Source organism: Photinus pyralis, unplaced genomic scaffold (genome assembly GCF_008802855.1).
Source record: "Photinus pyralis isolate 1611_PpyrPB1 unplaced genomic scaffold, Ppyr1.3 Ppyr1.4_LG4, whole genome shotgun sequence".
Lineage (NCBI taxonomy): Eukaryota > Metazoa > Arthropoda > Insecta > Coleoptera > Lampyridae > Photinus > Photinus pyralis.
The window spans coordinates 22,291,901-22,319,307 of NW_022170511.1; the positions used below are offsets into that span (position 1 = coordinate 22,291,901).

The 27,407-nt window shown below is 37.4% G+C and overlaps 1 protein-coding gene across 3 annotated transcripts; it reads right to left on the reverse strand.

Annotated features, from left to right (window-relative positions):
- Positions 1-1,018: 1,018 nt before the first annotated feature.
- LOC116168382 (RNA cytidine acetyltransferase) lies at positions 1,019-9,746 on the reverse strand. Of its 3 annotated transcripts, none has more exons than XM_031484183.1 (12): positions 9,579-9,746; positions 8,543-9,532; positions 8,221-8,493; positions 4,734-4,964; positions 4,391-4,684; positions 4,086-4,342; positions 3,791-4,035; positions 2,949-3,121; positions 2,668-2,901; positions 2,478-2,617; positions 1,328-1,373; positions 1,049-1,234 (listed from the first exon to the last, which is right to left on the reverse strand). In XM_031484183.1, the coding sequence occupies exons 1-11, from the start codon at positions 9,684-9,686 to the stop codon at positions 1,358-1,360; spliced, it is 2,961 nt and encodes a 986-aa protein (XP_031340043.1). In that variant the 5' UTR covers positions 9,687-9,746; the 3' UTR covers positions 1,049-1,234; positions 1,328-1,357. The 3 variants fall into 3 exon arrangements, with proteins under 3 accessions (XP_031340042.1, XP_031340043.1, XP_031340044.1); XM_031484184.1 differs by lacking the exon at positions 1,049-1,234 and adding an exon at positions 1,253-1,278; XM_031484182.1 differs by lacking the exon at positions 1,328-1,373 and having other exon boundaries at positions 1,019-1,234.
- Between the last annotated feature and the right edge of the window lie 17,661 nt (positions 9,747-27,407).

The following is a 27,407-nucleotide window of genomic DNA, read 5'->3' on the forward strand; positions in this document are numbered from 1 at the left end:
CCTGTGTATTTCACCCTTAGAATCTTGATACCTGCTTACTTCCATAATTTCCAATTATAATTTTCTAGACAATTTAATATTAATTTGACGGCTGGTTTTTTTATTGGTAAGTTCTTTTTTTTTCCCAGTCAATTTCTATTTTTATTCGGTGAACTATCATTTTCAAAGTTTATTTCTGCAATGTAATTGATTTTAAATTTCGGAGCTTTTGCAATCATAATAATTACGATCATTATTAAACAAACTTTCAGTGTTTTATTTTACGTTCCTTCCCTACTGTGCTTCAGGTCATACCTTAGCGTTGTTTACAACTAACGTAAGGGAGCCCTGCCTTTTGATGTTTTATCACGTGCCACTTTTCAAATTTAAGCGGGATCTTGTGTAGTTTTGGACATAGAATTTGGAGGTACTAGTCATTCATTTTTAAACGTTGCCGGGTCGACTGTATTTCCGTGTTCTTGTAGTATGAAGTTAGCATAGAACCTGGGGGTTAAGTACACTACAGGCACTTGGAATAAATGAAAATCTAACGCCAGTTTCAAAATTTGGTTTTGCGCATGCGCAGTGCCACTTTTTTTATTTATGGAAGAATTTAAATGAAATTCTTATAAACTGAAATTGAAGTAGCACGTCAAAAATGTCTTGCACATGTGCAACGCTATCTTTCCTATTTGTGGCTGGATTTTTACAAATGGGAAATGAATGCAAGTGGAAATGCGCTTTTTGTAAATCGTTTACGATTACTTTTTTAACTTAATATTGGTAGCAGTCGGCTCGAACTGGATGGCACGAATCAACTCTTGCGTTGCTATATCTACTAGGAGTTATATTATGTGTTAGAACATGAGTCAGAATCGGGAAGGGATTGCTTAAAATTTTATGTATTTTGTGCGTAAGAAAAGACAAGAACAAATAGAATATATTACGTACACAACAAGGCGATACCAGGAAAACTTTCGGAACACAAGCCCCTGGCATGTGAAAGAAAGCAACAGATATAGCAAAGAATCAGACTGCATTATTGTACGTACATTATATTTAATAAAAATAATAACAAGGGTTCCTTTATTGCAGTAGTCAAACTTTAAGTTCAGAAACAAAATCGTTCAATTTGTTCTTATTTAAAAAACAAATTTAAAATTTCATTTTATTTTTCTTAGGTTTCTTCTTCTTCTTTAAAGGTGTATCAATCTCCTGGTTACCATTAGTACTTTCGTGCATTCGTTTTTCCCCGCTGAAATAAGTTACTTTTATTAGATTCAGACTATATTTGCATATCTATAAAATATGTAGGTACTTATTTAAGATTGTCCATTACATATCATACCTTTACTTAGTTTACGTACATCCTTAAAGACTATTCAGTAGAGTCACTAAAAGAAAAAGTACAGACTTCAGTTCATTACAAGAAAGTAAAGCGAGTTACACTTATACTTTTATTAACGAGCTCCTATCGAGTTCATAATTTGCGATGTCTGACCGTTTGTTCATTAGCACATCTCAAAAACGAATGGGCCGATTACAATGGAATTTTGTAGATGGATTCTTTATCAAATTTCTAGGTCGGAGTTCGTGAATTGGCAATGTAGGCCAAACAAGTTGTAAATCAGCACATGCATGATGAAAGCACATTTTTGGTAATGCAGATCAGTATTCCATTAGCAAAGTTTAAAATTATCGATCTCACAAGTAATCTAACTCAAAATAGACTGGAGCCTGCACATCTACACTACATCAGAAAGCTTTTAGTAAACATTTGAAGTCTCTAGCTATTGTAATTGCTGAGATCTCAGTAGGACAGCCAGCCAGCCATAACGAATATAATAGCGTATTTTTTTCCCAAAATGCGCTAAAAATAAGGAAGGCCCTTTTGACATCTCAGTGAGTTATGAACCGAATTGCATGAACTTCAAAGTGAGCATAGCTTTAGCCATATAATACGAAATGCCAGGATATAGGCATACCCAGAAGCTTGTTTGCTATATTTGTTATAGGATTATTTTGTACTTTTTTTTTTAAATTCATGTTGAGCAATTATTAAGAGGGCTATCCACTGAAGGTAATGGGATTATACAAATTACAGACAAACGCTTTGAAAGAATTATCTGTAAATTTTTTACTGTCATGACGTTTAAGTCACAATCTATCATGGCAAGTGTTTAACCTAACCAAATTTAAACTTGTAAATTTACGTTATCCAGCCCGTGAATTTTGTAGTAATTTATTTTAGAGATTTTATTCTATAAAATAATAACTTCAAGGCAGTATTTTCATTATTAATAGCAAAAGAAATTTTCTTTTCAAGCGATTGTGAAGTGGTGCCGCCTAACGAAGCGAACCAAAACTAAGTGCTAAGTGGCCATCATTGGGGATAGAAACAGTGGCGCATCTCGTTCTTGTGAGGGAGCGTAGTGGGGTTAGGAGGATCATACTACGACAATTTGTCGTGTTTCAAAGACAATATCTTAGATACAAACCTTTTAACAGTAATTAACTGTTTGCCACCTTTACTTGATAACGCCTTCTTCCACTCGTCTTCAGATCCTTTAATCGCGAACTGTTCCAAATTCTCCCTCTTTAATTTTTCCAGTTCTTTCTTTTGTTTCGCTTGCAGCTCCTGTAAAACAACTTATTTAAACACGACGAAAACATGACCGAGACAATCACTTTTGCAGCTTCCTCTAATTCCTGTTGCATGCTCGTCGCTACTGGCGCCAAATTAACCTCCTTTCTAGGAATGAGAGACTTTTCGACGTCCTCCTCCAAAATCGAATTAAGATAAGACACAAACTTTCTGATCAGACGATTAAATAACGCAAGTAATTGTGTGGCGGGTAGATCCAATTCTGTCGCCAAAGTATCGACGGTTTTGTGTTGTAGTCCTACACCTAGCAGTATGGCCTGGAATACTGCTAATGAATAATGCGATCATTTTTAAGTACGCTTACCGACTGCACAGCTGAGATTTGCGTGTCACCCATCTTATTGAGGAAATATAGTCTGGCGAGAGCGGGCATTAAGTCAACGATTAGGTGATAATCTACCAAATTATTGCTGTACATTTCTAGTCGTTTAATGTCATAATTAGTCAAATGCGCGTCGAGTTCTGGTTTCGAAAGAACTGAAATCATAACATTGCATGAGTTGTTGCACGTTTTACATGAAGCGTGCAAATTAATTTTGCGGGTAACATTTTAAGATTCATTAAAAGTAAAGTGGCACTTAATCTTAACATTCATTTTCGACAATTTGCCATGTTACACGTTCAATATTACCTAAGTAGGTTTTCCTTAGTTTTCGCGCACTTCATCAATCCTGTTTTTTTGAAAATACTGTAATGCCAACTTAATATCAAAATAAAAAAATCAACAACCAGGTGGAACGATGGACGTTGGTTTGTGGAAAAAATATGACGTTCCTAGAATCTTGAAATTCGCGACATAAGTTTTATTGTTACACAATTTGAAATGTTTTGTGGATTTTCTTTTGCTTTTGTTGTCTTTATTAATTTAGTCCGTGTGGATTATAAAAGGGTTTTTGTCCCGCAGAAGGTTTCCCTGTTTTCGTCTTTTTTCCGTACAAAATGGCGAGTTTTTATTCAATTTCCTTTCCCATTTGTGTATAAAAAGAACCGCCAGTATTAATACCGACATACCCACAACGCAGCACCGTCTGTATACGTATTCTTCTCATTCATTGCTATGTAAACATACTTAGTGATGATGTCATAATACACCGATGACGTGCGCCCAAACTAAGGAAAATCCTACTATACATCTCCTTTACTTACATGTAGAAGTAGTCTTCATGGCCTTATTGTTCAAAACGCCCAAAGCTACCGCAGGAGTAAATGCACTAAACTGATACGATAAAAGCGATGAGAATCTGCGCCGAAAATCAGTCCAATACGCATTCAACCAGCTATCGTTAAAATCCTCATCGACCTTAAGAGCATTCAACATAATACATGAATGCTCCCCTGTCAAATCATTGGTGGTTTGTCGCATGTAGACAGGAACGAAGTCGCCCCTTTTCCTATAAACAATTTAATCACATCGACTACGAACTACCACAGTCGAAATTACCAAAACTTCAAAAGTGGCTCTGTTAAGCCGAACGAAACGCCCAAATAATCGAGCTTTTCGGGTGTACGTTCGCTTAGCTTTAACAGAAGCGGCGGTAAAGATTTTTTCGGTTCAATGCTTTCAGTTAACAAGTTAATCTGTTCCTCCGCAACATTTCCGATATCATCAACCGCCTCTTCTTCAGTGTCTTCCAGATTGGGAAATTGAAACTCGTAGTACTGTTTTAACAAGTTGAGTGCTCTTGAGCCGTAACCCATCTACAGAAAAATGAAGTTTCTCAAATATATTGAAACAAGTTTACTTACCCCTTGAAAATCTGGATGCGTAGCAATGCGCACAACGCGTGCACCCGACAGCTTAGGAAAGTCCGGATCTTGATACTGCTGTCCGATTGTCCAAGGTATCAAATCTCCGGCTGCTCTTTTTCCTCTAGAAAATCCATCGACCACGGAATCCTTAGATATCTGCCCTTCTAAACAAACCTGTACTACCGCTAATACTTCGGGCAAACTGGTTCTATTCGGATTTACTGGTCCAAGTAGACAGAATAGATGATGAGCGGGAGCGTCAGACATCATTTGCAAATCGTTTGGAGAGTTCTACAACCGAGAACAATTCAAAATTGAGAGGTTCTGTTACCGTCTTTACCTTATAATGTGAGGCAACATACAAGGCAACTAGTCGCTGCAGAAATTCCTCCGACGCCTTGTGATAACAAAATAGAGTGTCTCGATTGATGTAATATAAATCACAACTATCCGGTGGGGGGCATCCGGAAAGAATTGGAGCCACTGATGTCGCGTCTAAGCAAAGTAACTTTGTTAACCATGCTTCCACACTATCTCCTGGTTTGTAACGAATTGATTCTTCTAAAGTTATCTGAAAATTTAATCATTAAAGGGCTTCACTATTTATTATTATTATTATTATTATTTTTGTTTTACATTTACTTTATATATTTATGCAAGGTAATGAAATAAAGGCATTTATTATTATTATTATTATTAAAATGTTGTTGATTTAGTAAGAGACACGATAATTTTTGGAAAGAGGTTCCAGAGCTGAACGTTTTGAGGGTGAACCTTCCCCTAAGTTAAATCTGATCAAAATATACATAAAATGAAAACCTTAATTTGCTAATTGAAAATTTTTACACATCACCGTAATATTTTAGTGAGTTACAACAAATACAAAAAGATCACAATACATTTATCGTCTGTATTATTTCGAAATAGCGTCGAGTTTCCTTCGTAGCAGAAAATTCCCCTAGGACAAGGTTAGTGTTCTTTGGTATGTGTAGCATCTTTCTTTACGAGAAATGGAAAACCCCATCAACATATGTTGACAATTATGTATTCAGTTGGTCCCAGATTAGGTAGTTTTAAATTTCAGAATTCCACCAGGTGAAAGATATCAGTGGCAAGTTCATACTGGGGATGTTGACCACAGTTTTTCGGAGAGCGGTTGGCGATTTTTTTACACGGATATTTTTATGCTATCTATGTTAATTTGTTTATACTGAAAACCCCTTCAACTTTCTTTGACTTTGTTATTCTTACAAGTCAACAAGGAATTTAATTTACCGTAATCGAAGTTTTTGCATAAATAATTCTAAATATCAAACGGATGCACGTCGATTAATTATCGTGAGCACCGCAACGAATACAATTAACGCACATGAGTCTTTCGCAAATCTCTTTTCACAAATAGATACCACCTCCGCGATTAACAATATTAATTCCTAATCACAACCAGCGACTGATGCGTGTCTCCATTACCCTTCTTCGTTATCTAATTTATTGCCGGCTGAACCACCAATACGACCCCAACGCAATTTTGACGACTCACTAGACCGCGCGTAACGTAGATTTTACCATGGTACAATAAGACAAGGTATGCTTATACGTGACGTCATTGGGATAACTTGGCTCTACCGTTCAATAAAGTAATGAGGTTTGTTTAGTCCTACCAGTTAATAAAAGTGTATCCCCTTGACGGATGTGATAAGATTTGTTCAATCCATGTCAACTGCGTCAAGTTTCTCACATTAAACTTACCAAGTATCAATTATTGCATGTTATCAATACAAATATTTAAAGTTACAATAAAATATGTAAGTAAAAAAAGTAAAAATTATATTAGCGTTTTCAAATAAGGACGAGACCTCTAGCGGCAATAAAAAAACTTAAAAGGCTAATTAAATTTCTGAAATAAGTATATTAAGTGGTACGTTTAGCTTCTCTGTTGCCTTATATTTATATCTAAATGCATTCCGAGATGCATTCAGTATGATTACTCAACCAAATTAATTGAGTAATTGCAATGGCACTTCTAATTCAAGTATGAAGCGTATGTCATTTTCAAACTTGGCGGTGATTCTTGTGACGTCATTGGGATAAAAACGTCATCTGCGTTTAGTTATAGGCATACCTTGTCTTATTGTACCATGGATTTTACTATAAACGCCTGTTGTCAAGATAGGATAGGCAACCAACCGTTCATCGCGGGGCGGAGCTTCTATGTTAAAGAACAGCGAAGTTCAGAAGCTGTCAGCGTTTATGGGTGGAGTTAAGTGCGCTTTGATTATCACAATCCAATGGATATATTTGTTGCAGACGTCTCAATCGCCCTTTGTGAGTACCCTACCCGACAATCCGTTCTTGAGGTATAAGGGAATATACCCGATCACGATAAGAGGTCGAGGAGGAGGGCTATAGTTGGTAGAAATTAATTCCTTTCGTTGAGACCTTTCATTAGAGTACCATGAAGGGTAAAACTAGTCCCTCCCCTCCTCCCCGTACTTTGATAAGAGGACAGAAATAAGGGCAGTAATTGGTAGAAAACGGTTCCTTTCGTTGAGACCTTTAATTAGAATACAATGAGATACAATTAATGTTTAACCCCCCCCCCCAGGCCCCGTCGCTCACTGATCTCGAAAAAGAGTCGCACGGGTAAGTTATAGTTTGTACAAAAAATTTATTTTGATGAGACCTTTCATTAGAATAACATGAAGGGTAGAACATGTGCCCCCTCCCCTCATTTTTTAAAGTTTAACTTGGCACCACTAAAGGCATACGTATGCAACTCTGATACCAACTGGTTATCGTATGTAAAAGTTATGCACGTTTTACTTTCAAAAACAGCATCTCAGAAAATAATTCGTGGGGGGGGGGGGCCTTTTAGACAGCGAAATTTGATGGCCGTCTGGCACACCTTCAAGGTATAGATAGGCTACCTGCTGCAAAAAATTCCAGGACTCTAGGACCATTCCTCTAGAAGTAGTAGAAAAAATGCGCTAAAAAACTGTAAGTAATTTTCAGATTTTCTTATATTATTTGTCGAACACCTGGTGCAGCGTAATTTCTCCAAGCAAGTTTTGTAAGCTTTTCTTTCTTTCAGGAATTCTTCATTTCTTGTTTTTTTGGAATAAATTTTTGTCATTAATTGTGCGCTTATTCGAATCCTTGGTGCGACCCGGATAGTTTTCGTGTCAAATTTTTCTTCTCGCGTCCAAGAATTTTCTCAGATGATCAAGGCTACCGCGCCTCCCAAATCATTAATGTAGGTCAACCTTGTGATTTTTCTTTGTAGTAACTACCAGAAGTGTGCGAGGAAAAATTATAAAAACTCTAAGTTTCAATTTAGATTTTTTAGAGCTAGCAGGAATAGGTGGTGTAGTTGACCGCATACAATTACACACACTATTATTTTATTTCAAAAATTTTCAAAATATTCGGATCGAGATTCGGATAGTTATAGAAACCGGCATTTGGCATGGGACACCCTGTATGTTACTGTATATGTATGGTTGGCTGCCTATCCCAAGTATGGAAGCGAGAAGCAGCCCATTCTCACCCACACTTGAAGCTGATTTTACAATCATTCGAATGTGTCATGGCCCATATGAATAAAAATAAGCAAATGCTTATACTTATAAAATTCAAAGTAAATACTCGTAAGTGCTCCTTCGGACTGGGCGACTTAGCAGCGCTGCTAAGCAGAAGGACAGGACGCAGTGCAGCGCTGCTAAACAAACCAGTATAAAGGGGCACTTACGAGTATTTACTTTGAATTTTACAAGTATAACCATTTGCTTATCTTTATTCATACGGACCATTAAGTTAATTTCACAAACCTCGTGTAACGTACGTCCCGTTGCAGCTGCATTACTCTTTTTATTGGCCATATTTGTATTTGCTCCCACAGGTACTGCTTGGATCCTCAATTGCTGCAGTAATTTTAACGATAAGGAACGCCCCGTGCCCTCATAACCATTAATGGTTGATGCTAGGAAAACCAGATAGGGACCCAACATTGCTTTCACATAAGGCAATGGAATAGCAGCAGCTTCGTCAATTACAAGAAGTTCAGCTTGAGAAAGACGATGACTGTCGGTCGGATGAATATACTACACAATAACATTTAGTAATCGTCCACATATGAAATAATATGCTTACCTGCACAGTCTGTCGATGATCCCTAAAGATATTAACACGAACAATTGCCTTATTAAATTCCGGATTGGTCGATTGCACCAGACTGTAGTCTAAGTGTTCTTGATACTCCAAAGCGTCAAACCCTTTAAAGATAAATTCAAAGAAGGTATTGAGATTCTCGGGGCTAGGACTGGTAACGAAAATATTCGAATAACCAAAGGCAACAGCGGCAGCAACGGATAATCCCAAAGCCGCCGACTTTCCACGGCCACGAGCGGCTGTTAACGAAACTGTCGATCGGAGTGTCTTTTCCGATATTGCCTCGATGAATTTTAATAACGACTTCGCTTGATCAAGTGTTTTGCAACAGTTAACCAAAACACCCACCGGAGGAGTGTCACGTAAATTCGTTTTTAAGTTAGATAATTCTACTTCATTTTCGGTTAGCTCTTCGGGTTTGTCAACTGGATTTACATGTAGATTGTGAGATGACAATGGTAGTACGGTCAATTGGTCGTCAACAACTAAGCTCCGTTTGCAAGACGTTAAAGACAACAAAAATCTTTCGTTAAATCTACAAACGACATCCTGATGAGCTTCTGTTCGAAATCGTTGGTGTACATCCATGCTAAGAGTATACAATTGCTTCAAGGAAGACAGCGTCCGTAATAAAATAACTATTAATCCTCCCCCTTCAACTGTTTCAATTGTACGTGCTAGCAAGTTGGGTGTTAATGCCTCAAAGTCTTGTAAAACACACATTCCATAAGTATTCCCCAAAATCTTATGAGTCTCTGAATAATAACAATATCGGATTTTGGTAGACGACACAAACAAATCAAACGGGTCATCTTCGTTCACGTTCAACTTTCCCGCTTGGATCTTCTGCTGTAGATGTTTCATTCTCTTCTTACGGTGGCTACTGAAACCGAGCTCTTTTTTGTAACACCACAAGACCGTAGGTCTTGCTTTCACTTCCGCTTTGGACAGCATGTGATGAAGTATAACCACCTAAAAGTTAATTATGAGGCACATACGAAAAGTAAATATACCGGACCTGATCTCTGCCTTTATCTCCAACGACAACAAATAGGGTTCTGTGACCCAATTTAACGCCATTTTCAATCAGGACACGAATACGATTATCAATCTTTTTTCGCACCATCGTAATTGTATTTGAAATTTAAAAAGAACGAGTGGAAATGTGAGGTTATGGCAATCTAAAATAATAGGGTTATGTATACCGTAGTGTCTAGTTAAACGTTTTAAACAACGCCGTGCAGCTAGACTTGTATACAGGGTGCTTTAAATTGAAAATATACATGGCCATCTTTGTTATTATTGGCAAAGTTATTTATTTTAATCAGTTTATATTAATTAAAATTAATGTATTTCTTATAGAAATAATACTATGGCTGATTATGATTGAAACCAAATTCGTTCTTTTTATTGTCTCGCATAGTCATCATCGACACGGCCATGGAATTATTGCCATAAGAAATACATCGTAAACTTCGAGGCAAAATGTAAGGTTGATTCCCAAATGGAATACTAAGTACCACTGGTTTTGTAATTTTTGTCTCTATCGAGTGACGTAAAAATCCAATATGGCGTCTATTTAAAAAGAAGAAGTTGATGTCAATATCTCGAAAACCGCTAGGTATTTTAAAAATTTTTTTTCTACGTTCATTGAATTTATCCCATCCAATCTTGCAACTTTTATTTGAAACTTTTTTCGATAGCTATCTGTTACTAAAATATTTGCACTTTTTAAAAATTGCGATTTTCATTTTTTTTAAATTATCTACGAAACGATTTATTTTTTCAAAATATGGCATCGGATATCTATGAGCATCAAGAACTACACAACTTTGCCAATGTAACCGAATCTGTAAGTATAATAATAACAAAGATAGCCATGTTATCCTACTCAATTTAAGACGCCCTGTATACTCATGGCGACCTTATGCGTTATTTGATTCATAACGCCCTTAATACCTTAATTACTATAAGGTAAAATTGTTATCCAGCCGATTTCTGGCTGGATGGGTGATAGATTTGTATATAAATTTACTATGTCCTAATTCAATAATCTCTTCGCCTACGTGGACTATACATGAAAGAGATATTTGTCAGATTTGACATCTGCCACCGTCAGATAAGAACCTCACATACTCAAATTTCAATAATAGGTACAAACAAGGCAAAGGGCACAGACGATAAACAAGCAATCAATTGCGCGTTATATGAAAATAAAATAGTATAAACAAGAATGTTTATTAATGACATCACAACACTGATACAAGGAATGTTATTTAACGGATAACAGCCAGAACCTTAAAGACGGGCGTTTTTATGCTTGACGATGGGCGTTATTTAATAATTTATGTACAGGGTGGCTATCCATCGTAGAGGCTTGCGGTAAAAAAATTTATTACTAAAACGGCCACGAAAAAAAACCCGGAAAATATTTTTAAGTTTTTGAAATGGCCGCTAGGGGGCGTAACTGCAATCTGGAATCTAAAGTCACTAGATATAGAAAGTACCGCAATCATCCGCCATTTTTGGGCAAATTTGCTGCCAACTTAAAAAAATTGACAAATAAAATCTGAATAGCTGTAATTTTTTATAACCTAACTTCATAGTACTGTCATGTTTTATAAAAATATACACAGATATCTCCAAACAGGTGGAACAATCCCTAACATTAAAGTTACTAGAATCTGGTAACTTCCGCCATTTTTGGGCAAAAATCATGCGTTCTCTCTCTAACACATGAGCCCAATGGATTGCGGTACTTTCTATATTTAGTGACTTTACTGGAATCTAAAAAAGTGATGTTTCTGTGAATTCCGCTATATTAGCCTAACAAAAAAAATGGCCGGTCTTTGAAATCGACGATAATCTGAACCTTTTTTGTTTGACAATTATTGCTGTATCTCTAAAAATGAAGTGGTGGGGGGTATTCAAAGGTTCATGGCATGACATATCGTAGTATATGTAAATCTGTGGCACTACTCTTTGACGAAACACACTTTGGATGCCCCACGTTGAGCGCTAATATTTCCCAATTATTTTTAGCGCATTTTTGCAAATTTATTTGTACAAAGTAGCTTTTAATCTCACTTTGGCTGGCTGGCTGGCTGCAAATGTGGGCGCGTAAAAGAACTCTTGTAGAAAGGCAACGGGTGTACGTGTATCTACAAGGCCGTGAAATTTGTCAACCTTAGGGACATGGCTACATGATGTGGGGTTGGCGACATCTGGGCGTCATCCTCGAGGGTAGTATACTAACGTGAAGGTTTTTCAGTTTTTTCCTATCTTCTACTACAGTTTTGGTCCGATTCTTTTCAAATTGGTGTCGTCGGAAAGATGTTGTAAACGCGCACAACTCCTGCGTGGCGGAATTTTGTTTTTTGTCCTAGGGGCGAAATTAACGACCTTTTGCGAAGCGCGCGCGCGCGTCTTCGAGAAGTAGTCAACTTCGGGCGCCTTTTACCTTCCGTTGCCAACTCACGCGGTTTAACGTTTCGTAAATCTCGAATCGCTGTCTCTTTTTCTCGTGTCGCCAATAGAAGCGAATTGCGGGTGAACGGGACGTCGGAAGTGGGTACCGTCAAAGGGAATGTGGTAGCCCCCGACACTATCTTACTGATGGTGAAGTCAAACTTTAAAAGCGAATTGCGGGTGCACGGGGAAAGTGGGAAACGGTTAGTGAATGTAGTAGCCTTCGACAAGATCTGATGTTATTGATGGTTGAGTCGAAAGTGGCTAATAGAATACTGATCTGCCACACAAAAATGCGCTGAAGTCCCTTCGATCTCACACGAGGACTTTGATAATTTTTATTCTAGCGAGCGCTCTTTTGATAGTCGACCATGGATGCCCTTAACATCAAATAATTCATCACACACAACCAGCCGCGGCTTAACAATTCCTGAATTCCATGTCCAATAACAGCAGAATTTGGTACAATTTGACTATTTTGTCGTTCATAGTATATTCTTGGTAGAACGTGACCGTGGTACGCAGTTTTTCGCTGCGTCTTTATGTCCATATGTAGACTTTATTAGCGGTATTAGGTATTTGTTACGCTTTTCTTAGTGTGGCCGAAAAATTGTAGTTTTCTGACATTTTCAAAAAACTAAGTGTGAATTATTTATTTTCAGGCTCAAAGATTCACAGACCCCAAGTTTTAGATTTTTCTAACAATTTAATGTGATGCTTCGACTCAGAAGTCAAGGAAAAATATGGCTTACTTTGATTTTCACTACTTATATCATTTTAAACAACGCCCGTGCAGCTAGACTTGTATACAGGGTGCTTTAAATTGAAAATATACATGGCCATCTTTGTTATTATTGGCAAAGTTATGTATTTTAATCAGTTTATATTATTTGTCAATAAAAGGGTGTCGAGAATACTGTGTGATGTGTCAGCATATCATACTTTCTGGAAAGTACACGTGATATCCGCTTTCATTCCTTATCGCCGATGGATCCTTTATCGTCTTGATGGTCAAGAATAAAATCTTGTCTCCTGCATAACGTCCAACAGAGTTGTAGAATGTGCACAAAATTTCAAAAAACAAAAAACCAAATTCTCACTTTATTCAGGGCTGCCCACTAATTTCTACCAACTTAACCCTTTATACTAAACAAATATAAAATATTTGAGAGTAACTAATACAGGAAACGAATCAAAAACAGGAAGGGGGTTAAAGAGTGTATGAGGAAAATAATAGTTGAAACTACTACCGAAGAAAACGAGAGTAGAAAAAACAGGCAGTTGACAGGTGAAATGAACGAATGTTGGATAGGAAGAAAAAACTGGAAGCTGAACCGAAAATTACTGAAGCCACAGAACCGGAACCGGCACCGGAACCCATAAACAATAATTCTACCTAAATAGTAGGTACCATTGTATAAGATGATAGTACGGAACCGGAACCTTATTTCATATGGGTTCCAATTCCTGGTTTGCAGTTCTACTTACAGTTCACTATTATCAACCCAGATCTTTGTTTATTAACTAGCGACAGAAAGAGAGTGTATGATTTTGGCCTTTCTGTTCATCCGTCCGTCCGTCTGTGGACACGATACCTCACTAGCGGTTTCGACTTTTCCAATTCTGTTTTTAGCAATAGGTAGACAATGGTCAAGAGACTAAACTACATAATTGATTAAATTTTGGTAAATATTCGTCAACCGGTAGTGACGCGTATTTATTTTTTGTTTAGGTACTCTTCATTTTAATAGTGGTAGGTACTTGATATTGTCAGGTTGTCGCAATAGTTAATTGAAGATAACAGACACCTGGCGACTTAGATAAGACATTATTTTACTAAAAGCGTTGAGTGATTCAATTCTAAAAGACACGTGGCGTAGTAGTGTTTTCCTTTGCCACAAGGGTCCGTATGCAAGATAAGATTAGGCTTTATCTACAAAAACGTGTACAGTATATTACATTGATAAAGTTGTTGGTATCAGATTTGAATTCAAGTAGGTATATTAATAATAACGCGTGACGATTAGCGTACACAATAATTGCAGCACGTCACGAGTCCATAATGCATTTACATTGATGTCCAATTGTCAACAATGTACAGGCGACTCGACAGCAACTCATTTTTGATGGCCCGTTATAGGTACCCCTTAATTTTGTCATTTCATCGGTTTTCAGAAGGTACAGTATCTATCGAGGATGCGCATCTTCTATTTTGAGCGTGATGATATGATTCACATGGGGTTATAGATTCGGACAATAAGGTTGTAATGTTCCTAGGGGTCTATCAAGCCGACACTGAAAACGTTGACTTACCCTATACTTACTTACCGTTGGCAACTCTGGCAAGAAACTACAAGCAGAGCCACCTACCTACCTTTCAAGTCGAAACGATGGACGTTTCGCGGCACTTTTGCATTTGGATGGCAGTCGACTCGATATGAGTGGAACGAATGGACTCCTACGTTGTGTAATCGGTTCTTTTATGTGTTGGGACATGAGACATCATCGGGAAGGGAATTAAATAAAAGACAGAACTTTTGTGCTTAAGGAATGACAAGAACAAATATATATATTAACGCACCCAACAAGACCATGCCAGGGAAACCTTCTACGGGACTAAAACCCTGGCATAGGCCACACAAATACATGAAATAAATCACCTACAGCAATAAAATGCAAGTGAACATACACATAAATAAAACATCTCAAATTGCATGATAAAAATCAGATAATCAAATCAAATGCAATTAAACAAGTTCATAAAATCATTAATCAAAATACACAAGACATCATAAATGCAGTGGAAAACATGATAAATCAATTCAGTACAAACACATCAAAATACCTGTACAATCAATCGAGATAACGACTCGTAAAATAAATAAATTGCATGTACATAGGAAACATGTGTATAATATAAGTCTCTGTTGACTGTTGTTAGGTTGGTGGTTGTGGAATGCGGCCAGTGGAACCTAACCTCATTAGTGGTAATAAGCATGTGATTATTCCTGTGTTTGGATTAATAAATCATCTTTAACAAGTTAAAGAGTGTCTTTGCAATACATGGTGTCAGGTAAACTAGATTGAGCCCCGGAGAATGATGGAGTCGTTGTTTAAGCCGCCGGACGCGTTAAACATACAAGGCAATCTTGCCGATAATTGGAAAAAATTTGAACAACGATTTGACTTATTTATGACTGCGACCGACTTAGATTCAAAGGATCAAAAAAAACAAATTGCTGTGTTTTTAAGTCTAGTTGGAGAAGACGGATTAGATATCTACAACTCGTTTACGTTGACAGCCGCGGAAAAGGAGTCCCTGAAAGAAATCAAAAAGAAGTTTGCGGACCATTGTGCCCCTCAAAAGAACGTAATTTATGAGAGATTTGTTTTTAATTCGTTGGTTCAAAAAGAGGGACAAACTTTTGATAGCTTTGTAACAGACCTCAAAATTGCGGTGAAAACTACAGAATATGCTGACCCACTGGATATGGTAAGGGATCGTATAGTAATGGGGATCTTTGACAAAGCGACACAAGAAAGGCTGCTGCGTGAAAAGGACCTTACCTTAGAGAAAGCTGTGAATTTTTGCAGGGCCATTGAGGTAAGCAAATTTCAAGCAAAGGCACTGCAAACTGAAGCCTCTGTAAGTGCCATTAAGATGCAGAAGAAGAGAGATAGAAATGAACTTGTGCCTAATAATCTAGAAAAGAAGAGGTGTGGCTATTGTGGCTACAACCATACCAAAGGCAAATGTTCGGCTTTCGGTAAAGTGTGCGGAGAATGCAATGGAAAAAACCACTTTGCGAGTGTGTGTAGGAGGAACGATCAAGGAAAGGAGGCCCGTACAAGCTATGGAAACAAAAATGGAAAACGAGTGAACGAAGTGAAAGTGGAGAATAGTGATGAAAGTGAGTGCAGCGAGGATAATTTTTATGTAAGTTCTCTAGTGAAAAAAGTTGACGGCATTCGGTCCAGTGGTGAAATTATGTGGCGCAAGAAGATCAAATCTAAAATCAGAAAGCTTTACGACCAAAGCAGGATTGCGGCAGGGAGGAGTCATGAGTCCCCTATTATTCACCATATTTATGGACAACATTATTAAACAGTGTCAAAAAAAGATAAATAAAAAAACTACACGTCGGATACAAAAACATGACAAGAATAGAGATTGCAGCATGTGCATTCGCAGACGATATTGTAATTACTGCCAAAAACCAAAAGGACCTTCAAGACAACTTGGACGTTTGGAATAAAATTCTAGCAGAAAATGGAATGAAAATTAATAAAAACAAGACAAAAGTAATGTCAATAGCACAAGAACCACACGAGTTACATATTTACATCGAAGAAGAAAAACTTGAACAGGTGACACACTACACCTACCTTGGCGTACAAATCGACGACAGAGGAAACGAAGAAGGAGAAATTAATGAAAGAATTCAAAAAGCGGCAAGAATGTATTATGCACTAAATAAGAATTTTATTAGCAAGAAAGAAGTATCCAGGAAAACAAAGATGATGGTGTACAAGGTAATATTAGACCAATTCTGACGTATGGCAGCGAATCATGGACGTTAGGGAGAAAAGAACTAGGTAAAATACAGACAATCGACATGAAATATCTGCGAAGAGTGAAGGGAATCACAAGAAGAGACCACATACGGAATGAAGATGTAAGAAAAGAGTTGCAAGTACAGTCGATAACAGAATTCATAGCGAGCAAACAGTTGAGTTGGTGGGGCCACCTGCAGAGAATGAGCGATGGGAGACAAGTTAAGCAAATATGGGAAGCGAAAATCCAACACAAGAGAGGAAGAGGTCGACCAAGGCAGACGTGGGAAGATACGGTTGGAAAGACATTAAAGAAAAGAGGAAAATCCTGGACCGAGAAACCTGGCAAGAGACAGAAAGGAGTGGACAAGATTCGTACATGACAGTGTATAAAATGTATTGTATAGTAATGTAATGTATTTCACCGTACACCTAACGGTAGAACGGTGTCCCGATTATATATATAAGAAGATCAAAATCGGAGGTAGACTAATAGAGTTTAAGCTAGATACTGGAGCAGAGGTCAGTGTAATTCCTCTTAATGTTTTGCATAAAATTAACAGGCAGGTTAAATTAAAAAAGACTAATATGACTTTAATTGCTTATGGTAACTCGGATTTTAAAATTAATCCAATTGGAGAAATTAATTTGAATTGTGAACTTAATGATAAATTTGCATGCTTACCTTTTGTCATAGTTGATAGTAACAATCAGATGCCTCTGTTAGGGTTAAAAGAATGTTTAGCTTTAGATCTAATTAAGAGGATTGACACAATTAAGGATTTGACAAAAATAGGGCAATTTAATAACGTCGAGGACATTGTAAGAATATATCCTCAAGTTTTTTCTGGATTAGGTTGTTTTCCAAGTGAACATAAAATTGTTTTAAAACAAAATTATTTACCACATGTTCAGGCAGTCAGGCGCATACCTCAAGCACTTCATCAGCGAGTAAAACATAAATTAATTGATCTTGAAAGCCAGGGTATCATAAGAAAAGTTGAAAAACCAACTGAATGGTTAAATCCGTTGGTGATCGTAGAAAAAAAAAATGGTGATTTGAGGCTATGTCTAGACCCAAAGTTTCTAAATCAGAATATACAGCGTGAGCACTTTTTAATTCCCACAGCTGAGGAAATTGCTGCTGAGCTAAATAATAAAGCTGTGTTTACTGTACTTGACATGAAAGATGGCTACTTTCAAGTTAAAATTGACAATCAGTCATCTGATTATTGCACATTTGGAACACCTTTTGGTCGCTATCAATTTTGTCGGCTTCCATTTGGTATTAGTTCTGCCCCTGAAGTGTTTCAACGCAAGAATTTTGAACTTTTTGGAGATATTAAGGGCGTACAAGTATACTTTGACGATTTAATAATTGCTGGAGAAACAGAGCTAGAACATGATGAGGCATTGAAGAATGTTTTAGATAGAGCATCAAAATTTAATATAAAATTTAACGAATCAAAAATCCAGTTTAAGTCCAAAGAAGTAAGGTTTCTTGGCCAGATTTTTTGTAAGGATGGTGTCAAGCCATGTTCATCATACATTTCTGCCATCATTGATATGCCAAAACCAGAAAGTAAGTCTGATCTTTTGAGGTTATTGGGCATGGCCAAATTTTTAGGCAAGTTTATCCCAAATATGTCTAAAGTAACTGCCCCCCTTCGCAATTTGACAAGGCAAGATGTTGGATGGACTTGGACTGATGAGCATGACCAATCACTATCTAAATTGAAACATTTGTTAACAACTGCGCCAGTTCTTGCATTTTTTAATCCGTCACTACCCATTGAAATTGAGACGGACGCATCAAAGGATGGCATTGGGTCTTGTTTGCTTCAAAATGGGCACCCAATAGCCTTTGCATCTCGGAGTTTGACAAAAAGTGAGTTTAACTACGCCCAAATCGAAAAAGAATTGTTAGCAATTTTATTTAGCTGCTTAAAATTTCACTATTTTATTTTTGGCGTCAAAAATGTTAGAGTCTGTTCAGACCACAAACCTCTAGAGTCAATTTTTAAAAAGAGCCTACCAACTGTATCACCTAGACTGCAACGCATGTTGTTACAGTTATTAAACTATGATTTAAAAGTGACTTATAAGCCAGGAAAATATTTATATATTGCGGATACACTATCTCGCGCCTTTTTGACTAGTGGCGATACAGTAGAGAACACAGATTTAGAGTATTACGTACATTCATTTACAAATTATTTACCAATGTCTGCAGAAAAAAAGAATTTATTTAAAGAAACCACAAGGAGTGATGAGCAGTTAAAAACTATTATTAATTTTCTCAATTCCGAGTGGCCTTCGAAAAAAGGGCAAATTCCATTGTCTGCGCGTCATTTTTATAAACTCAGAGGTGAATTATTTATGTCTGATGGTTTATTGTTTTTTAATCATAAACTAGTGGTTCCTAAAAGTCTGAGACCCGAGATGTTAATTAAACTTCATGAGGGACACCTGGGGATTGAGAAAGTTAAAGCTCGAGCTAGACAAATTTTCTATTGGCCATCTATGAGTCAAGAAATTGAATTGTTTATAAAAAAAATGCAAAGTTTGTGAGAAGTATGCACGTAAAAATGTAAAAGAAACACTTAAATCTTATCCTGTCCCTGATCGCCCTTGGGAACGAATTGGTGCTGATATTTTTTCTTATGGAAATAATTCTTATTTGGTAACAATGGATGCATATTCAAGTTGGCTTGAGCTAGTATCAATTAAAAATAAATCTGCTCACGAGGTAATTCAAAAATTAAACTTAGTGTGTGATAATGTACCCTTTAATAGTTATTATTATTATTATTATTAGTAAACAATTTTCATTAATAAAAAGTGTGACGTCGCTTGAGCTGAGAAGAGAGTATAATTTAAAAAAAAAAGAATTTCGCCGTAAAGTAAAACAAACTAAACAAACACACTTTGAAAACCGGATAATGCGGGCCAAAAACGTGAACAAAGAGACTTGGAGTATTGTTAACTCCGTAACTAGTCACGACGCTTCTAAGAATAAGAATAAAATTATTACACTTAATATAGAAAACAGTCTTATTACGGATGATCTGCAAATAGCTAACTGCTTTGGTGACCACTTTGCTACTGCTCCCGTTAAAGCAGTAAGACGTCGCTTTAATTGTACAACTTCATCCTGCTGTACTGTCGGTGCTCAACGCGTTTCCTCATCTTTTATCTTGTTCCCCATTGTCAAAGAGGACGTCATGGCAGAAATAAGGAATTTAAAAAATTGCTCACCAGGTCCTGATGGCATTCCTGTAAATGTTGTTAAATTGCTTTCTACTGAAGTTACAGATGAGTTAGTTAAAATATTTAATTGGTCCATAAAGACCGGCCTTTTTCCCTCAGACTTCAAATGTGCGAATATTGTCCCAATACCAAAAGGTAAAGATCCCTCAGATAAGAACAATTATAGGCCAATATCTATCCTTAATGCTACGTCTAAAGTATTTGAGAGAATCGTGTATCGGAATTTAATGCAATACTTGGAAAAATACAATATGTTAACTTCATGCCAACATGGTTATCGAGCAGGGAGAAGTGTGGAAACGGCGTGTTATGAATTTACACAAGAAATCTTTAAACAAAATGATGATGGAAACTATGTTGTAGGAATACTTTTTGACTTCAGTAAGGCCTTTGACACAGTTAATCACACGTTCCTTCTTCAAAAGCTTGAAAACTTTGGGATACGAGGCGTCGCGCTGAAGTGGTTTGAGTCGTACATTAGGGACCAAAAAATTGCTGTAACTTACAATAGTGCTACATCCAGATACTTTAACTTGGAAATGGGTGTACCATAGGGTTGTGTGTTTGGACCACTGCTTTTCTTGCTCTACGTGAATGACCTTCCAAAATACATTAAGAATGGACATGTTATAATGTACTGTGATGATATTTCTATTGTTCTGGCTTCTAAATGTGATGAAGATCTTAGGTCCAAACTTGAGTCAGTTTTTGAAGATATGATGTGGTGGTGTAATAAAAACAATCTAATCTTGAATGTGGACAAAACTGAAGTTATTAGTCTTTCTAAAAAGAAGGTATTTGATGACGCATCTCTAAGCATAAGCAATATAAAAATAGTACTTAGCCAAACGGTAAGGTTCTTAGGGACTGAGATTGATAATGAGTTAAAATGGGCTGCACACACTGATATGGTTCGAAAGAAATTAGCTAAATCATACTTTGCACTATATCAATTAAAAAATCTTTTGTCTGTTAAAGGGCTACTAAACACGTATTATGGTTTAGTGTACTCAAATTTAACATACAATATTGCCATATGGGGCAGAACTCAAAACTTAAAACAATTATTAATAAGACAAAAAAGAATAATTCGCTTAATATTCAACCTTTCATTTAGAGCTACGTGTAAGCCTATTTTCATTAAGCATAAAATTTTAACTGTTCCTTGTATTTTCATATATAAAATTTTATGTCTAGTCAAAAAATATATCTTAAACAACACTGTTAATCCAAAAGAGATTAACGGGTATAATACAAGGAGAAACCAGTTACCTGTACCTCGTCATAAAAAAAGTAGTTATATGAAAGCACGACACTCTATTGTGGAATAAAGTTTTATAACAAACTGGACAATGCAACTAAACAGCTACCACTGAAACAATTTAAAACTACAGTCAAAAAACTTCTTACATCAAAAGCATTTTACACTACACAAGAATATTTAATTGATCAATAAACAAAAAAATTCTATTTCGAATAGCTTGTTATTAATTTTTATATATTTTATGTAGTAGTATGTTTGTAATTTTAAAACTATATATGTTCCAATGTTTTTATGTGATTTTATCTTTATCTTTTATCTATTTATTTAATGTATATGTGCCCTAAGCTTACGATGCAGTTTTTAGCAGTTTTATTGTAACGTGATGTCTGACTTGTCCTACATTCAAAAATGGATATATTGGATCAATAAAGATTATGATTATGATTATGATTATGATTATTCGTTTGGAGAATTCAGTAAAGAGTGGAATTTCAATGTGGTTTGTCGTAGTCCAAATTATCCAAAGTCCAACGGCTTGGCGGAAAAAGCTGTGGATATTGCAAAAAAATTATTAAAAAAATCATTAGAGGAGGGTAAAGATATATTTGATGCCTTAATCCAATATCGGAATTCCCCTCTTAAGTACTTGGACTACTCCCCAGCACAATTGTTAATGAGTCGTATTTGTAGGACTAAACTGCCTATATCAGCAGACCTGTTGAAACCAACTTTATGTAAAGGTGTTAGAGAAAAACTTCAATTAAGACTAGCGAATAACGAAAAATATTACAACAAGACTGCCACTGATCTAAAGACTTTGAAACCTGATCAAAATGTGACAGTTTTCAACCATATTGACAAAACATGGACACCGGGAAAAATCATAGATATTGCACAAAATCCTAGGTCCTATAAAGTGTTAGATGAGAATGGTGCGGTAGTTATCAGGAATAGATTTGACATAAGAGAGTCATTGAATATAGTCCAGTCAAATAAGAAAAAATAAAAACATTAATCGGTAAAGATCTGAATTTTGGTACACATTTTCATTAGTGTTCCCTATTGGACATACTAAAAGTCCCCGTCAAAATCTGTTGCGCTCGAGGCGCCATCCTGGAAAAAAGGAGCACTTTTTCAGTTTCTTGCCTATATATCGGCAACAATTATCGATACGGAAAAATAGTTCAGATAAAAAATATAGTTTATTAAATTGCCCACAAAAAAGCATATTAAAATTTTTTTGTATGTCCAATACTTTAGCTATAATCCGACATCGAATAGGGAATCAAGTATCCTGAGCTCTCGAAACAGTCGCGCAGATATTTTTTTACAGCTTTTTACAAATCATTAAATTCATTGAAAATTCTACCAGTATTTCTTATATATGCGAAGTCGTCGCACTCAAGCTTGGTATGAGACACGTTTAAAGGTTTCTCATAAAACTCTCTCTCAATAGAACTTTCATCTTCAATGTGAGCACTGAGTGTGGACTGGGAGCCTTCAGTGCAGTCCGAACAGGGTCAAGGTAATTCTGAAGGTCTGATAACGATGTCGGTTTTAATATCTCTCACTAGCAGGCACGTTATACTTATGCAGATAAGGGCGTTCTTCAGCTTCAGAAATCACATCGTTGCTCCAACACTTTTACACATTTTCGCTTACCTTTTTGAAAAAAACATGATATATCATCAAACATTATGTCATTGCTAGAATGCTTTATCGCACGACAATTCTGTTCATTTTTTGGCTCTGTTACAGCTATCGGTGTAGTCATAAAAAAGACGGCCTCCTTCTATAACTACGATACGGGGCTTAAACGCGTTCTGACGTATTCAACATGAGATTACAGCTAAAGTATTGGAGATACAAAAAAAATGTAAATACTCTTTTTTATAGGGAATTTAGTAAACTATATTTTTCATGTAAACTATTTCTTCGTGTCAGTAATAATTGCAGAGATATGGGCAAAAAACTGGAAAAGTGTACCGTTTTTCCAAGATGGCGTCTCGAGCGCAACAGATTTTGACAGGGACTTTTAGTATGTTCAATAGAAAGTCCCAATAAATGTGTATACCAAAATTCAGATCTTTACCAATTAATGTTTTTATTTGTCCAAAATTGTGCTAATTTGACTGGACTAATAGTTATAAGTCTGTTGTAAACAACGATTTTGATATGTTAAATAGCCGTAACTGTTCTCTGCAAGCCAGTAGTGACATTAATATTTCAAAGCATGAATCGTCGTCTGACTTAGTGCAGCAATCAAAAAGGTCTAGCTTAGAAATAGAGAGCCCTCTCAATAATGCTCAGTCTAGCTCTAATTACGAATCCGCGTCAAACCCACCTGCTTTGAAATCCAAGGTGTCCGGTCGTATTATTAAAAAACCCAAAATGTTAGATTTATAAGCTTTATTTTAAAGAGGAAAGATGTATAATATAAGTCTCTGTTGACTGTTGTTAGGTTGGTGGTTGTGGAATGCGGCCAGTGGAACCTAACCTCATTAGTGGTAATAAGCATGTGATTATTCCTGTGTTTGGATTAATAAATCATCTTTAACAAGTTAAAGAGTGTCTTTGCAATACAACATGTAAATGGAGTGGCTCTATTCCAGCCTTCTGTTAACATAATTTAATTTAACACGAAAAGTACATGTGAGAATGCCATTGCCCAATAGCAAGTATTCATGTGAAAATCGATTATCGCTGGAGCAGAACAAATTTTAAATAGAGGAATAGGAAATGTTAATTTGAGGACCCCTTCTCATATTGCGAGACACAGAAATGCAGCCTGCATGAGACGAGCAGGTAACAGATACAGCGAAGAATCGAACTGCATTAGGTACCTACTCCACGGAGACAGAATGATCCACTCGCACACACAAATATCGAAGCATCAAATAAAAGAGCCCCCCCCCCCCCCTATAGCTAACGCACAAGAACTGCAGCGCGCCACGAAACAGAAAGTAACAGATACAGCGAACAATCAAACTGTATTAGGTAGGTACTTCCCTCACGGAATAGTTACGGGTCAATCGAACAGAGCAACATCACAGCGATAATCAACTCCTCGTGAATAACAGTAGTAAATAGTTAATTAAACAAAATAATGGCATAATCATCTGTACAGTATAACAAACAAACATGATTCATCTAACGGTACTCAAAACAAAGACATGGAGTACGCCATGATTCAGATGTCGTTTATGCAAAATCAGCAAAATGTAAATAATATCAAATTGTGGCAAGAAATTCAATGATTAAATAGCTAGTACAAGAAAGAATAAAATGGTTACTACCTGTAAATACACCTTCAAAACACCACCACCAAAATAATCAAGAATAAAAAAAAAAAACGGGAACGCGTGTGCCTTCCGTTGACCTCGTCGCCATCTTCTTCTCATTCTCCCCTAGCTTTGTTACGAAAATCCCCTAGTATTCGGCATTTGCGCAAAACGGTCGTTGGTTATATACAGAGCATATTATATTTTTGTTTCAAATGTAAACGTGTGTTGCCTAACCATCAGGGTGGATTATCACAAGGAATACTCCTGTATTCCGAGCGTCGAGCGAGTCAATTTACTCCGCTCGTCCTTTGTCTTGTCAATCCATACAAGTGCTCCGACGTTTGTCTTCAGCGTATAGTGGCGTTCGTCCAACTACGGACGCCTAGACTACGGCGAGGCACTCTTGCTCGTTGGTATGATACCGACTTATACAAGGCACTGGCATACTCGAGGATATCCAGGGGTCGGTTCTTGGCATAGGACAGCGCGCGGCGCTACCCTTACTGCTGGGTCGGTTTGAAATTCGAAGTTAGGCCGGCCCCGCTGAAGAGGGCCGGTGATGGTGTGTTTGAGGTCTTGGAAGGGTCGTTCGGCATCTTTGGAATGGAGCGTTTCGGTTCAGGAGGTTGTCCAACGGTGTCTGAATCTCCGCGCAACGTGGTATGTATTCTCGCAGCCAGTTGGCGAGGCCTAGGAAACTACGAAGCTGTTTCCTAGAGGTAGGTTTTTCTGCCGCGCGAATGCTTCTACGTGGTCGGATCGAGGTTTGTTTCCTTCGGATTGAGTCATTCGATGGTCCGTTCCCCGAAACGGCATTTTCCCAGGGAAACACGAAACGGGTGTTACTGCAGTCTCTGCATTGTTAGGCATAGGTGGCGGTGTAACGAAGCATTCGGAGTGTATGATTCGAGTTTGTCGTTTGCGAGGACCACCCTGTATATTAACGATTGGTTTGGGCTTCGTTACATAAAAAACCGGAAAAACAAGTTTAAGGGCCGGTATTATAAAAGCACAGTTTAAGCGGAGATTAATCAATCGGCGATTGAACGTCAAACCAAGATTGAGTGTGGCTGCGTATTATAAACACCGTTGGAAAAGCGTTTGGTGAATCTCCGTTTGAGTTTACGATCCCTAGGATGGTAACACTGTGGGCGAACCAAGGACCAATCAGAGCGCATAATTTTCAGTGGCCGATGCATCAGCTGACAGGTGATGACGTACCTTCTTCGCACCGATCGCGCCCGCACCGTTCGTTCTTTTCGTTTCTGTGCCATTTGCCGCTGCCGCTGTGACTGTGTTGATCTGTTCATCCCCTTGCGAAATCGTTTTACATAGCGCTATTCTGCCTGCCACTGTGCCAATGACAGACAAGGGAAAAAGCGAGTGGCTTTTACGGACGCGGACGCCCATCAGCAAGCGGACTGCGTTCAGTCATATTTGAAAATAAAGGGACAGACCACAGCCGTCTATAATTACAAGCCGTGCTGAGAATTATGGCAACACTGCATGGTAGGCCGATTTCCGGTGTATTTTATGTGTGTTTTGGGTGTAATATTGCTTTTTACCTGTTTTAACAGAGCGAGATTGCGACAATTTGTGTTACTCCGTACGGAATGAACAGAAATTATTATTCAGGTAAGTTGCTAAACGAATTTATTGTCATAACCTCTAAAGCAGGCTACTCCTTAGTGGACCCTTTACAAGCACTTGTATTTGTTCAAAGTACCTGTACAAGCTCAAATATGACCTACACACTACGTGGTACGTAAGTACGGTAAGTGTTTATCGTGAAAGAATACAATAATTATTTGATTAGTTGGTATTTCAGATATTCTAGCACGGACATGTCAAGTCGATTTTCTGAAGGAACCTTCCGACTTATTCCCAGGAGTTCACGGTACGGGAATTTGAAGTCTACGGGGCTCCCCTCTTTAAAAGCTTCGTACCTAGACCCACTGTACCGACTGGCTTAAAATCTGCCATTCCGAATCACACCTGGTCGTTGATAAAACCTCGCTGATGCACATCGATTTACTGTCCTTTTGCCGAAATTAAGTGCCCAAGCATGTGCTTCACCTCAAACTCTTTCGACAGAAGTTCACCAATTTCGGAGATCTCGATTATTACACATTATGATGCAGTTACCAATTTACAGCGTTCCGAATTTTAACGTCAAATAAAAATGTTATTATCCATTTTTGTAAATAAATTAAATATATGTACAATTGTAAGCTGCGTAAGTATCTTTCTTCTGTATTAAAACCACCAAGGCGAAACACATGAGAGAGGAAAAATGCAATTTTTCAAGAGCAACAAGACGCCATTAAAATGATATCGGCCCACCGATTGACGTTCGGACAACGTTGTCAAACTTCTCATCATGGCTTGTAATTATAGACGGCTGTGGACAGACGCCTCTACTACCAAGAACAAGGTTATGCATCAGGATATCATCAGATATAAGTTTTTTGTTTGTATCTATATCCCTAATCATTCTCTGTGAAAAACCTCACAGGTAATGAAGCTGGAGCTGGTGACGACAGCCTCACCATTGATGGGCAATTATTAATTAATTAACACACCCAGTTGCGCAAAATGTTTGTTTGGGGGGCAATTAGTGCTCTAATCCTGTTTTCTAGGGACCTAACAATATCCTTGGATAACCGAAATCTCTGCCCAAATTCCTCTTCATCCCACTTGCCGAAATGATCAACACGTTCTTTAACATTTCTGCTCTCCTTCTAATGAACTCATCCTCTGCTGAAGAGTAGAAGAGTCATCGTCGCTTAAATGCCCACAGTAACCGACCTTTTGCACGTCCAATTCCAATTATTTCCTTTTCGTTATAAATCGAAACAATGACACAAAACAAAATAAACTGGTTATGATCACCTTAATTCTTTACACGTTCGCGCGCCTAATCTCCGTTTGGGCCCCAAAACCCGAGAAAATTGACGGATTGTCTACAATCGGAGATTGAGCTCTGGTTAAGACTCAAGCGGCGTTT

Bases quoted from the DNA above. Each gene is read 5' to 3' on its own strand.
- LOC116168382 (XM_031484182.1), bottom strand. From the start codon at position 9,686: ATGGTGCGAAAAAAGATTGATAATCGTATTCGTGTCCTGATTGAAAAT. The intron at 9,533-9,578 runs GTCCGGTATATT...ATTAACTTTTAG, and splicing joins GAGATAAAGGCAGAGATCAG to GTGGTTATACTTCATCACAT. The intron at 2,902-2,948 runs GTAAGCGTACTT...GCAGTATTCCAG, and splicing joins AAATCTCAGCTGTGCAGTCG to GCCATACTGCTAGGTGTAGG.